Raw genomic sequence first — 14,992 nt, forward strand, 5'->3', positions numbered from 1 at the left:
ACATCTACATGAAGCCGCTGGGAGAGATCATCTGGAGTTTCGGGGTACAATGTCATCTGTACGCAGATGATGTCCAACTCTGTTACTCCTTTCCACCTGCTACTAAGGAGGCTGTTCAGGTCCTGAACTGGTGCTTGGCCGCTGTGACGGTCTGGATGAGGGCGAACAAATTGAAATTGAATCCAGACAAGACAGAGGTACTCCTGGTCAGTTGTAAGGCCGAACAGGGCATAGAGTTACAGCCTGTGTTGGATGGGGTCACACTCCCCCTGAAGACGCAGGTTCGCAGCTTGGGTGTGATCTTGGACTCATCGCTGAGCCTGGAACCCCAGGTTTCTGCGGTGACCAGGGGAGCATTCGCACAGTTAAAACGAGTGCGCCAGCTGCGCCCGTACCTTGGGAAGCCTGACTTGGCCACGGTAGTCCATGCTCTAGTCACATCCCGTTTAGACTACTGCAACGCTCTCTATGTGGGGTTGCCTCTGAAGACTGCTCGGAAGCTTCAAATGGTCCAACGATCGGCAGCCAGGATGCTAACAGGAGCGGCACTCAGGGAGCACACCACTCCACTGCTGTGCCAACTCCACTGGCTGCCAATTTGCTACCGGGCACAATTCAAAGTGCTGGCTTTAGCCTTTAAAGCCCTAAACGGTTCTGGCCCAACCAACCTGTCCGAACACGTCTCCTCCTATGAACCAGTTAGGACATTAAGATCGTCTGGGGAGGCCTTGCTCTCTATCCCGCCGGCTTCACAAGCACGCCTAGCGGGGTTGAGAGACAGGGCCTTCTCAGTGGTGGCCCCTTGGCTGTGGAACGCCCTGCCTGCAGATATTAGATCGACCCCCTCCTTGCTGGCATTACGGAGGAAAGTAAAGACCTGGCTGTTTGAACAAGTATTCGACTAAGCAGTGTGATTGATTGACTGACTATTGGAACACGGAATATCGGATAACGAGTTTGGATTCTGATTTCATTGATGAGACCTGATGGATTTGTTATATTGATGTAGTGATGTATTGATATTGATATTTAATGATTTGTGATGCTATTGCTTTTAAATGCTTAATGATTTTGTATTGTGTATACCTAAATTGTAAACCGCTCTGAGTCGCCTAAGGGCTGAGAAGAGCGGTATACAAATAAAGTAAATAATATAATATAATATAATATATGATAATATTAGTAATATATAATAATATATAACTATATAATAATAATAATAATAATAATAATAATAATAATATAATAATATATAATAATAGTAATAATATAATAATAATATAATAATATTTAAGATAATAATATATAATGTATTGTCGAAGGCTTTCATGGCTGGAATCACTCAGTTCTTGTGGGTTTTTTCGGGCTATATGGCCATGTTCTAGAGGCATTTCTCCTGACGTTTCGCCTGCATCTATGGCAAGCATCCTCAGAGGTCAGGAGAAATGCCTCTAGAACATGGCCATATAGCCCGAAAAAACCCACAAGAACTGAATAATATATAAGATAATAATACACAAAAATAATATAATGATATAATAATAAATTATAATAGTACTGTAATTATGTCATAATATACGATTATAATGTTAGAGACCCGAAATTGGGTCTTCTTAGGTCCACATCGCGGGAGCACGAAAGGAAGGAGACAGTCCCAATGAAAGATCAAAAAAACAAGGTTTTATTTTAGTTTCTTCATGAAGAAGGCGGACAGCCTGACAGCATATGTAGATGCTACCCTTCAAGTGACTGCCGCCTCTTCTCTTGAAATCTGCATATCTTTATACCCCAGTGCAAACAATGCAAATAAGGGAAAGTACCACTGACATCAACAATTTTAACCTTTTACTGTGAGATCAACAATTTTAACCTTTAACAAAAGAAAACATTTTTTGTCATGGAAAGTACTCTCTTTCCAGCCCCCCTCCCTTGACCTTTTGATGGAAAGTACCTTCTTGTACATGCAGACTCTGCACTTTACTACAACCTTTGAAGTTAACAACAACACAACATGCTGTGTAAGAAAGTACCTTCTTGTACCTCTATATGTCACATCTTGTTTCTTAAAAACATTTTCTTCTGTATTGCTATTTAACTACAAGAAAGAGTATATTTCTCTTGTGCTGTTAATTTCATTCAAAGCCCCTTGCTTAGCATCCTTCAATAATAAAATGACATAACAATGACATAATAATAATATCACATAATAATTATGTGTAATAATCAATACTAACAATGTATAATGATATATTATAATAGTGTTGTAATAATGTATAATAAATGATAAAATACATAATATATATATACAATAACATATAAAATTAATAATACAGTAGAGTCTTGTTTATCCAACATAAATTTATTTATTTATTTATTTATTTCAGGCGCTTCTACCCCGCCCTTCTCAACCCCCTAGGGGGGACTCAGGGCAGCTTACAAAAGGCACAATTCGATGCGTAACAGTTCACAAGATACAATATACAAAATACAATAAATATAAAGGGGCCAGCAGAACGTTGGATAAGCAAAAGTGTTGGATAATAAGGAAGGATGAAGTAAAAGCCTATTAACCATCAAATTACATTATGATTTTACAAATTAAGCACCAAAATATCATGATTCACAACAAATTGACAGAAAAAGCAGTTCAATACACAATAACGTTATGTAGTAATGACTGTATTTACAAATTTAGCACCAAAACAGTCAAGGGTTCTTTCTTTCTCCCACCCTGGACATTATTCTGGGTGGCAGATTGCGTTGGATAATACAGAACGTGGAATGAGTGAAGGTTGGATAAGCGAGACTCTACTGTACTAATATATAATAACAATATATAATAATATGTAATAATAATATGTAATAATAATATAAGAACATATAATGATAATTATGTGAAATAACTATTAGAGAAAACTACTCTACAATATAGCAGAGCATCAAAAAACCAAACAGGATACAATAATAATAATAATAATAATAATAATCAACTTTATTTCTACCCCGCCATCATCTCCCCGATGGGGACTCGCTCATTAGCGAGCAGAGCGTGAAGTGCCGTGTGATGTGGCTGTAAAAAGTTGAGAGCTTAGGCAGGCAAAGATGCAGAGTCCAATCCTTTAAAAAATCACAAAAGGTTTATTTACAATAATAAAGAACTAACTACATTTCTTCATAGTAAAGAACTGGGTCTGAACAACTCTAACACCTATTTCTTCTAAGGTTTAAGAGAGGGAAAAATCATCCAAGCACTTCATCTCTCTGACACACAAGCAGAGAGAGATCTCAAAGCACACAGCACATACTCTACGTGGGGTTGCCCTTGAAGACTGCCCGGAAGCTTCAGATGGTCCAGTGCTCGGCAGCCAGGTTGCTAACGGGAGCGGCACTCAGGGAGCACACCACTCCTCTGTTGAGCCAGCTCCACTGGCTGCCAATCCGCTACCGGGCACAATTCAAGGTGCTGGCTTTAGCCTATAAAGCCCTAAACGGTTCTGGCCCCGCTTACCTCTCCGAACGCATCTCCACCTATGAACCAACTAGAACATTAAGATCGTCTGGGGAGGCCCTGCTCTCGATCCCGCCTGCGTCACAGGTGCGCTTGGCGGGGACGAGAGACAGGGCCTTCTCAGTGGTGGCCCCTCGGCTATGGAATGCCTTGCCGGCAGACATCAGACAGGCACCTTCGTTGCTGACGTTTCGGAGAATGGTCAAGACCTGGCTTTACGAACAAGCGTTTGGCTAAGCAATGCAACTAATTAAGGAAGACGGTAAATGGAACATAGGAACGGCACAATCGACTACGAGAACGGATCTGATTCAATTGAGGCATTATATATGTTGTTTGTTGATTTGTCCTGTCTGATTGTTAATTGTTGTGGATCAACGTCGTCGATCCTGTTGTTGTATTGTTGTGTTTTTAAATGCATTGTAAACCGCATTGAGTCGCCTGTCAAGGGCTGAAAAATGCGGTATAAAAATGAAGCAAATAATAAATAAATAATACTCTCCATACTAAAGTGTAAGAAGGCAGATTCAGAACGCTCGCAGTAGAAAAGTAACCATTTTAAACAACCAAGCAGAAAGAGAGAAGAGATGAAAAAGATACTGTTCCAACTGTCATATAGGAGACATGCAGGAAGGGAAACCTGTTCCTCTTTGAGAACTTGAGACTTGGGCAATGCGGGGTTGCATTCCAACAATAATAGTATATAATAATAGTAATAATAATAGTTTTGTGTTTATTATTATGGTAATAATAGTAATAATATTATAGTAATAATATAAATATAATTATAAATGATAGGATAATATTGCATTAATGTATAATATATATTCTCCATCGTGGTCAACTGTGAATCGCACATATGGGTTATTCCTGTGCTTGTGCAGGCAGCTTCGGAATGTTCTAGAGACAAATCTTTGACACTTTAAGGTGGTAGCCCCGCCCCCTCTCCCCATCCAGTATATATAGCCAGTGGGAGGGGCTACTGCTTCAGTTCTTCTCATCTGCCACTTGCAGCAGCTAGGAATTAGAGACTTTTCCATCTATTTGCCTTCCGTTTAACTTGGACTGCCTTCTGGACTTGTTTATGACCCCCACTGCTTTCTGATGATGTCGGCCACTACTTCTTTTAAGTGTGCCTCTTGCCCTAATAAGTTTCCTGACAATGATGCCCACTCCTCCTACCTTCTGTGCCTGGGCAAAGGGCACCTCTCTCAGGCCTGCTCTATTTGTTTGGCCTTCACCCCTCAAAAATAGGGAATTGTGCCTGAAAGCTGCCCTTTATGAGCAGGCTTTGCTTCCTTCGGCCCCAGCGAACCGTGTGAGCCCTAGGCTTGCGGGGCCTGATTATTTGGGGCAAATGAAAGAGGTTGACTTATCTGGGACCTCAACTTCGGTGTAGACTTCAGTAGCCAAAAAGAAAGATCAAAGAAGCCCAGACCATTAAAACCATCACGAGATGGTAATCTGGCCTCTCAACAGCCTTCCTTGATAGCAGCCCCTCAGCACCCTTCCGTGATAGCGGCCTGGGTCAATCAAGCCCCCCCTTACAAGTTTTATTGCGCTAATGCCTGCCTCAGTGGACAACCCCTTTTTTGCATCTGAGCAGCAAGAACCTCTAACTACCACTGCCTTTCCAGCACTCCCTTATCCAGGAATGATCCTAGTAGCGGAAAGACCACATGCGTAGTATGGAAGCGCTGTCTTTTTAAAACCAGGCCTCCAAGTCAGCAGTGCCCATAACACTGAAGAAAACAATATAGAGGTTATAACAGTAGAGCTTAATAACATCACAATCACCTCTGTGTAGAAGCCCCCAAATAAAGAGTTCTGCTTCTCCTCCCCTGAGAACTTTGATAGGCACCAAAGGACGGTAGTAATTGCTGACTTTAATAGCCATAGCCATGTATAGGGCTATGCTCAAGAGGATAAAAATGGAGAGGCTGTCCTCTCCTGATCTGAACTGCACAAACTATCACTCATTCATGATAGTAAGCTCCCACCATCCTACAACAGTGGGAGATGGCACCGAGGATATAACCCAGATCTCTTATTTGTGAGCGACAGCATTGTACAGCAATGCACTAAATCAGTGGGACCACCAATTCCAAACACACAGCACCGACCAATAGTATGCCAACTGTTCCCAACAATAGGTCCTCAGGAAGTTCGATTTAAATGAAGATTCAACTTCAGAAAGGCAGATTGGACTAAATTCTCAGACATGTTAGATGACATGATCACATCGGTCACGCCAATCCTTGAGAAATACGAGCACTTTATTGAAATCATTAAAACCTGTTCATGGGCCTCTATACCAAGAGGTTGCAGAACCAACTACCTTCAGGGCATTACTCCTGAAACAGCTGCCTTGTTGGAAAACTATTACAGGCTCCACAACAAAGACCCATTTATTGAGCAAACCCTTCAGGCAGGGCAGAGCATTGTGTCCTCCATCTCTGAAGCCAAGAAAGAACAGTGGATAAAGCTGATCCCAGAGGTCGACATGGGCAGGAGCAGCCAGGAGGCGTGGAGGCTGCTAAGACGGCTGAGCAATGACCCCTCACAAACTAATACCCATGCCAACATAAAGGCAGATCAGATAGCACACCAACTCTTGAAGAATGGGAAACCCAACCTTGCCACCAAATTAGGAAAGAAACCAATAGCCAGACAACCAGAGATTGAGAACAACAACCTTCATGAACCCTTTACATCTACTGAATTGGACATGGCTCTCAATAAATGTAAAAATGGCAAAGCAGCTGGCCTGGATGATCTACGGATGGAACAAATCAAGAACTTTAGCCGAAAAGCAAGGCGCTGGCTGCTGGAGTTGATGAACAACTGCACTGCATCCTGTCAGATCCCCAAAATCTGGAGGAAAGCAAGAGTCATCGCCATCTTGACGACACCATGGGTTTTTACGAAATGCATGGCCATAGTTGCAGCTTATCTACGCAACACTGGAGTTACGGTGTACCTGTACATAGACGATTGGCTTTTGGTGGCAAATTCTAGAGAACAGTTGGAATCCTATGTTAGTTCCGTATTGTCTCTCCTCCAGTCCCTAGGTATCATTGTGAACTGGGAGAAGTCCCACCTGCACCCCACCCACAGAATCCAGTTCATTGGGGCTGTCCTGAACTCAGAGTTGTAGAGAGGCTTTCTACCCACCAATCGTTTCCTGATGTTAAGGACCCTGATTCTTCAAGTAGTGCACCAAGGCTACACAAGAACCAGGCAAATTCAGGTCATTTTAGGTCATATGGCCTCTTCTACGGCAGTCACACCTCATTCGAGTCTCCACTTCAGGCCTTTGCAGGCATGGTTCCTTTCTATATTCAACCCTCTGATGCACAGTTCCACTATGCACCTTTCCATGCCTCCGGATGTCTGCAACTCCCTGCTCTGGTGGTCAGAGGCCCTCAATGTCCGTATTGGCTTCCCCTTCCACCAACCCAGCCCCTCCAAGATTATTACAACAGATTCCTCCCTCATGGGCTGGAGGGGGCTCATGTAGACAGCTTCACCCCTCAAGGCATGTGGTTCGCTGTAGATGCTACCTGGCACATAAATCATCTGGAAGGCTCTTAAAGCCATCAAATTGATTCTCTCAAATCAAGTAGTCCAGTTAGTCACGGAAAACACCACAGTGATGTTTTACATGAACAAGCAGGGAGGCACACACTCGCCCATGGTTCTGTCCCTAACTCTCAGTATCTGGCATTGGTGTGTGCAGAGGAACATCTACCTGTTGGCGGTTCATCTGCCAGGGGAACAGAATGTCTTGGCAGACTTCCTGAGCAGGATTCCTTTAACCCATCACAAATAGTCCTTGAACACAGAGGAGCCTCACATCCTGTTCCAGGCCTGGGGCTCTCCAGAGCTGGACCTTTTTGCCAGCCCAGAAAATAACAAGTCCTTTGTTTTGTGCCTATTGGAACCACAACTTACTTCCCAGATGCCTGGGAAATGCATTTCTCCATCACTGGGGAGATTGCATTGTCTACGTGTTCCCACCCTTTCCGCTTCTGCAGAGGGTGGTGTCTAAACTGTATTGAGACAGGGCACGGGGCATTCTAATTGCCCCATGGTGGCCATGCCAGCCATGGTTCACTCTGCTTCTGGAAATGTCCAGGGGGGTATTCAGACGGTTTCTGAACAGGGTAGACCTCCTCTCTCAAGGCGACAGGGTTGTCTACCCAGATGTCCACAGCTTGAAACTGACGGCCTGGTGCATCCAACCAGACCATTAGTCCCATTTATGTCATTATCTACACCCATTAGGACCATAATAGACACCGCCCATAGGGCCTCCATGAGGTAGTCATATGCGTATAAGTGGTCTTGTTTCTCCAAATTTGTGCTGAGTAAAGAGCTAGATAACTTGACAGCACCAACGTCTTCGGTTTTGGATTTTTTAGTCTATCTCTCAGATTTGGGACTGTCCTTATCCTCCCTTAAGTGTTATCTAGCCATCATTTATTGGTACAGGAGGAAGGCTGGCTTAGCTTCTTGTTTCTCAGACCCATCGGTGTCCCTATTTCTTAAGGGGTTTAGAAATATTAGGCCATCTGTGGCACCAGTTACCTTGACTTGGTGTTTGGAAATTGTGCTTGCAGCTTTAACTAAGCCCCATTTTGTACCCTTGGCATCGGTAGAAATGTCCTTTCTTTCATGGAAAACTGACTTTTTAGTGACCATCACATCTGCATGTCGGGCTGGCAAGCTTTGTGCATTGCGGTCTGATGAGCCCTATATTAGGTTTCACAAGGATAAATTGGTACTCTGTACTGACATTGCCTTCTTGTCTAAGGTGGCTACCCGGTTTCATCTTTCAGAGGAAATAGTTTTACCAGGTTTCTTCTGCAATCCCTCTTCATCTTTAGGATGTCCATAGGGCACTGGCCTACTACATTAAGAGGACCTTAGAGATGAAGAAATCCCCCAGACTCTTCCTAAAATATTGGAAGGATGCCAGTGACCTTCCAGAATTGTCACAGCGCCTGTCCTCCTGGATTGTGTTGACAATCTGTACAGCTTACCATCTGGCAGGCAAGGACTTTCCTTTACAGATCAAGGCCCATTCAATGAGGTCGGTGGCTACATCTGTGGCCTTCTTGAGGGGCATTCCTTTGAACATTGTGTGTCGGGCAGTGACCTGGCCTACACTGCTGACCTTTGTGTCTCATTATAAGTTGGATGCCTCCTCCAAGAGGGATGCTGCTTTCGGATGGGCTGTTCCCATCTCAGCAGTGGCATGACGCGCACCAGCCAAGGTTAATAGCTCACTAGTCTACCATACGTGTGATTCACAGTTGACCATGATGGAGAAGTATGGGTTGCTTACCTGTAACCATGTTTCTCTGAGTGGTCTGAGTGGTCACTTGTGAATTCGAACATCCCTGCCCATCCTCCCTGCTTTATGTCATGCCTCGGTTATTCTGGCTGCTACTTGCGGTGGAAGAACTGAGGCAGTAGCCCCTCCCACTGGCTATATATACTGGATGAGGAGAGTGGGCGGGGCTACCACTTTAAAGTGTCAAAGATTTGTCTCTAGAACATTCCGAAGCTGCTTGCACAAGTGGAGGAATAAACTATATGAGCGAATTCACAGGTGACCACTCTGAGAAACATGGTTACAGGTAAGCATTATGATGCAATAGTATAATAATAAATAATAATCCAGTAATAATAATATAACAATATGTAATAGTAATAGGTTTTTATGTGGTAATAATCATATATAATAATATATAAATTATATATTGTAAAATATATAATAATATATAGTAATGCAATAATTATATAAGAATACAATAATAATATATTATTCTATAATAATAATATTCTGATGTATTTCTGCAGGGGTGGGCCTGTGTGTGCAGCCTATGTACATTGGAGAGTCCGCCCCGAAGCACTTGCGTGGCGCGATGGCCATGGGGTCCTCCATCTTTCTCACTGGCGGGATCCTCACTGGACAAGTTGTTGGGCTCCGGTATGCATTTGTATTAATAAGGGGTGGGGCCTGAAGAGGGAGGGGCCAATCAGAAGGGAAAGGAAGGGGCTTAGGAACAATATATTCATTAAAATATTTGCAGAAATATTCACAAAACTATTTGCAGAAATTAGTAAAATATTCATAAAATATATTGGGAAAACATATTCATAAAATATATTCACAACTCTATATTCATAAAATATTTGCAAGGATATATTAATAAAATTATTATCAAAAATAGTCACATAAATATATTCATAAAATATTCACAAAAATATTCACTAAAATATATGCAGGAGTATTCATAATTTTTTTTGTACAAATATTCAGAAAATTGTTCACAGAAATATTCCCAAAATATATTTATAAAAGTATTCAAATAAAATTTCACAATATATTCATTAAAATATATGCAGAACTATTCACAACACTATGTTCAGAAAAATATTTGCAGAAATATTCAGAAAAAATTGGGAAAAATATATTGATTAAAATATTCACAAAGATATATTCATAAAAATATTTGTGGAAATATTTAGAAAAATATATTCAGAAAAATCTGCATAAATATTAATTAAAATATTTTCAGAAATAATTATGAAAATATTGCAGAAATATTCACACACACACACATATTCATACATAAAAGTATTCACAGAAATAATCATTAAAATATTCCCAAAAATATATTCATTAAAATATGCAAAGAAATATATTCATAAAATATATGCAAAACCATTCACAGCAATTCCCAAAATATTTGCAGAAATATTCATTAAAATATTCGCAAAGATATATTCATAAAATATTCTAGGAAATAATCATTAAAATTGTAGAAATAATCATGAAAATATTCATAAAAGTATTCACAAAAATATATTCAGAAAGATATCTGCAGTAGTATTAACAGAAATATATTCATCACAATATACACAGAAATATTCAGAAAACCTTTTGCTAAATATTCACAAATATATTCAGGAAAATATTCACAGAATAAAAATATTCTCAAAATATATTCAAAAGAATATTCAAAAATATTTGCAGAAATATTCATAAAGATATATTCAGAATAATATTTGCAGAAATATTCAGAATATTCACAGATATGTTCATAAAATATCTGGAAAATCATTCACAACAATATTCACAAATGTTCATAAATACATTGACAGAAATAGGCACAAAACTATTTGTGGAAATAATCATTACAATATTCACAAAGACATATTAATATAAATATTTGCAGAAATATTCACAAAAATATCCTTATTGAAATATTCCCAGATATATTCATTTAAATATATTCATAAAAATATATGAAAATATATTCTGAAAAATATTTTACAGAGCTATATTCATTAAAATATTTGCTGAAATATTTAAATATTCACAAAAATAAATTCATAAACATATCTACAGAAATATTTAGATTTAGGCGGACCAATCAGGAGGTGGTGGGCATGGCCTGATGTATCTTTTTCTCTCTGGTCCAAAAGGGAGCTGCTGGGAGGCCCCACCTCCTTCCCATTCCTGATCTCTTCCTGTTGGATTCCGGCCGTTATTCAATTATTGGTGCTTCCCTGGTTTCCTGAGAGCCCGCGCTTCCTCTTCCTGGACAGAAAGCAAGAGGAAAAATGCCTCACTGGTAAAGAATCAGGATAAATAATATATAATAAATAATAATGTATAATAATTATCCTATATCAAGAGCCTCCGGTGGTGCAACGGGTTAAACTGCTGTCGCTGAACTTAGTGACCACAAAGGTTGGCGGTTCAAATTTGGGGAGCTCCTGCTGTTAGGCCCAGCTTCTGCCAACCTAGCAGTTTGAAAACATGCAAATTTGAGTAGATCAATAGGTACCGCTCCAGCAGGAAGGTAACAGCGCTCCTGCAGTCATGCCAGCCACATGACCTTGGAGGTGTCTACGGACATTGCTGGCTCTTCGGCCTAGAATGAAGGTGAGCACCAGACTTGACTAGACTTTATGTCAAGGGGAAACCTTTACTTTACTATATAACAATACTAGCCTGGGGACCCGACGAAGCCCAGGTTATTTGAGAAAGGCATTGTTTGTCTGTGCTCCAATGTTAATCTAGATCTAATGTTGGCTGGGTTCAGTGGGTGCAGGTGAACTATACCTCCCATATGCAAGTCCCATCATTCTGGGTCCATCCTCTTCCAAACCACACCAAAATGTAGAATGGGTCATGGGGGCTCTGGGTGTCAAGTTAGGTCTTCATCAGTTATTGGTGTGGGTCACAATGGTCTCAGGGAGTGAGGGAAGGTTCTGCAAGTCCCAAGGTCCATTGGCCCACAAACCCCAGCCAGAGGAAGAGTGCGTCGTGGTGGCTCTATGTGCCAAGTTTTCTCTTGATCCATCATTGGTGGTTGCAGTGGTCTCAGGAAGTGAGTTAAGGGACTGTAAGTCCCATCATCCATGGTCCATCCTCCTCCAAACTACACTAGGATGTAGAGTTGGTCATGGGGCAACTGTGTGCCAAGTTTGGTCTTGATCATTCATTGGTGTGGGTTGCAGTGGTCTCTGGAAATTAGTGACAGTACTACATATCTCATCATCCATGGTCCATAGTCCCCCAAATCGCACCAGGACATAAGGTAGGTCATGGGGGCTCTTTGTGCCAAGTTTGGCCCTGAACCACCATTAGTTTGGGGTGCAGTGATCTCAGGAAGTTTTTAAAGGCACTGTGAGTCCCATCATACATGTTGCATCCTCCTGCAAACCACACCATGGTGTAGAATGGGTCAAGGGGGCTCTGTAGTTGAAGTTTGGTCTTGAACAGTCATTGGTGAGGGTCTCAGTGGTTTCAGGAAGAGAGTGAAGGTACTGCAAGTCCCATCGTCCATGGTCCATCCTCCTCCATACAACACTAGGATGTCAAGTGGGCCATGGGGGCTCTGTGTACCAAGTTTGGTCCTGATCTGTCATTGGTGGGGGTTGCAGTAGTCTCAGGAAGTGAGTGAAGGTACTGCAAGTCCCCTTATTCTTTGTCTTCCCTCCCCTAAACCACACCAGATTGTAAAGTGGGTCATGGGGCATCTGTGTGCCAAGTTTAGTCCAGGTCTGTGATTTGTAGGGGCCGCAGTGTTCTGTGGGAGGTCTGTGATTTGTGGGGGCCACATTGTTCTGTGGAAGGCGAATTAGGTGACATTACTGCAAATCCCATTGTCCATGTCACATCCACCCCCAAATTTCACCAGGGAGTGAGGTGTTTTCTGTGCCAAGTTTGGTCACGATCAGTCATTTGGGTGGGTTGCAGTGATCTCTGGAAGTTACTGGAATTTTCGGCGAGAGAGGGGCGAGCAAACAATCCTAAATCAATGATAAAGTGCATTTAGAGGACCCATTGCTGAGAGTATTTCCTTATTCTGGGAAGGCACACTGGAACAACCACATTTATTGTTTATTTTTTGTTTATGAGATTTATTTTGATTGTTTTGTATTGATGTTTTGTCATTGCTTTTATTATTGTTGTTCTATGGGCTCGGCCTCATGTAAGCCGCACCGAATCCCCTGGGGAGATGATAGCGGGGTATAAATAAAGTTATTATTATTATTATTATTATTATTATTATTATTATTTAAAGAATCACTGAATAATAAGGATTTAAAACAAGAGTTAGAATCATTAAAGAAACAAAGAGACCTTCTGGAAACAGAAGAACTAGCAAATAAGTTAAAATTTCTAGAACAATATCACGTTCAAAATGCCAACAAGTCCGGGAAATGTCTGGCCAGAAGATTAAGGAAAAAATACATGAGCAACATGTCATTAGATTAGAAGTAGACAGGAAAAGTTTTATATCAGACCAATTTATTATTAACCAATTTAATAAATATTATAGAACATTGTATACTTGAGAACAAATAAAGAAAGAGGATATAATAATCTTCCTGAATAATCAAAAATTAAACAAAATAACAGATACTCAAAGAGAACTGTTAAATGAGGAAATTACAGAGAGAGATTAAAAGGGCTATTAAAAATCTGAATAATGCACCTGGCCCAGATGGATTTACAGCGATATACTATAAAGAACTAATGGAAGAACTAATACCTTATTTAAAAAGATTAATTAATCAGGCCCTATCCACACAGAAAATCCCAAATACTTAGAGAGTAGCTAATATAATTATGATACATAAGGAAAATTCCGATCCAACACACGTTACAAATTATAGACCATATCCCTCCTAAATTTGGACTACAAAATATTTACCAATATTATAGCCAACAAATTAAATAACTTTCTTAAAAACTGGATACACGAAGACTATTCGGGCTTCTTACCCAAAAGATATATTAAAGACAGTCCTAAATTTAATAGAATACCATGATAGAAACAATCAGAAGGAACTAGTGCTCATAGCCTTAGATGTAGAAAAGGTCTTTGATAAGCTAAATTGGGATTTCCTCTTATCCTTAATAAGATAATTAGATGTGGGCTTTTTATTCACAAATGCCATCAAATCAATCCATAACAAACAAGAGGCATGGATAATGGTCAATGGCCAGACAGCAGAAAAAAATAATATAAGCAGAGGTACGAGGCAAGGATGCTCCCTCTCACCACTTTTATTCATATTAGCATTAGAAATATTATTTCCTCTCTAATATTTAAATCTGTTAGAGAGGATAGGAAATTGAAAGGAACTAAAGTGAAAAAAGAACAATATAAAGTTAAACCTTTTGCCGATGACTTTATTTGTATTGTTGAGGACCCACTGGAAAATATAGACAAAATTGATGAATTTGGCGAATATTCAGGATTTAAAATAAATAAGACCAACACTATATTAACTAAAAACATGACAAAACAAAGACAAGAAACATTACAGGAAATTACAGGCCTCAAATTGAGAAGAAGATTAGATTTCTAGGAATAATTATCTCAGCTTCAAATATACATCTCTTCAAAAACAACTATGAGGAGAAATGGAAAGCGATTAAAAAAAGACCTGGAAAATTGAAGATATTTAAATCTATCTTTACTAGGAAGAGTAGCAACTATCAAAATGAATGTTCTACCAAAACTATTATATCTTTTCCAAAATATCCTGATAATTAGAAATACGGCAATATATAAAAAGTGGAATACAGAATTGACAAAGTTCATTTGGAAGGGGGAAAGGCAAGAATAACATTCATTAACCTGACAGTAATTAACAATTAACAGACAATAAAAGTAGAGGAGGTTTAGATTTGTCAGACCTCAAACTATATTAAGTGAAATTATAATAAGTGAGCTATTGATTGGTTAGAAGTCTGGATATTTTTAAATAAAACTAGAATATTGTCATTAGAGGGCTTCGACCTCAGTCAAGGGTGACATGCCTACCTTTGGTATAACAAAAGAAAATCAGATAAAAAAAAATTGGGAACAATTTTATTCGAGCAGCCCTAATTAAAACCTGGGAAAAATATAAAAATACAATCTATCCAACCCACCCCCCTCTGGA

The 14,992-nt window shown here is 40.1% G+C and overlaps 1 protein-coding gene across 3 annotated transcripts in view; it reads left to right on the top strand.

Annotated features, from left to right (window-relative positions):
• Positions 1–14,992, top strand: part of LOC132780924 (solute carrier family 2, facilitated glucose transporter member 11-like) — a 60,525-nt gene that overhangs the window by 20,760 nt on the left and 24,773 nt on the right. For all 3 annotated transcript variants that reach the window (XM_060784799.2, XM_060784798.2, XM_060784797.2), the window contains 2 exons: positions 9,377–9,506; positions 11,009–11,157. In XM_060784799.2, the coding sequence (XP_060640782.2) occupies positions 9,377–9,506; positions 11,009–11,157 (279 nt within the window). The remainder of the gene's footprint in view (positions 1–9,376; positions 9,507–11,008; positions 11,158–14,992) is intronic.

Source organism: Anolis sagrei, chromosome X (genome assembly GCF_037176765.1).
Source record: "Anolis sagrei isolate rAnoSag1 chromosome X, rAnoSag1.mat, whole genome shotgun sequence".
Taxonomy (NCBI): domain Eukaryota; kingdom Metazoa; phylum Chordata; class Lepidosauria; order Squamata; family Dactyloidae; genus Anolis; species Anolis sagrei.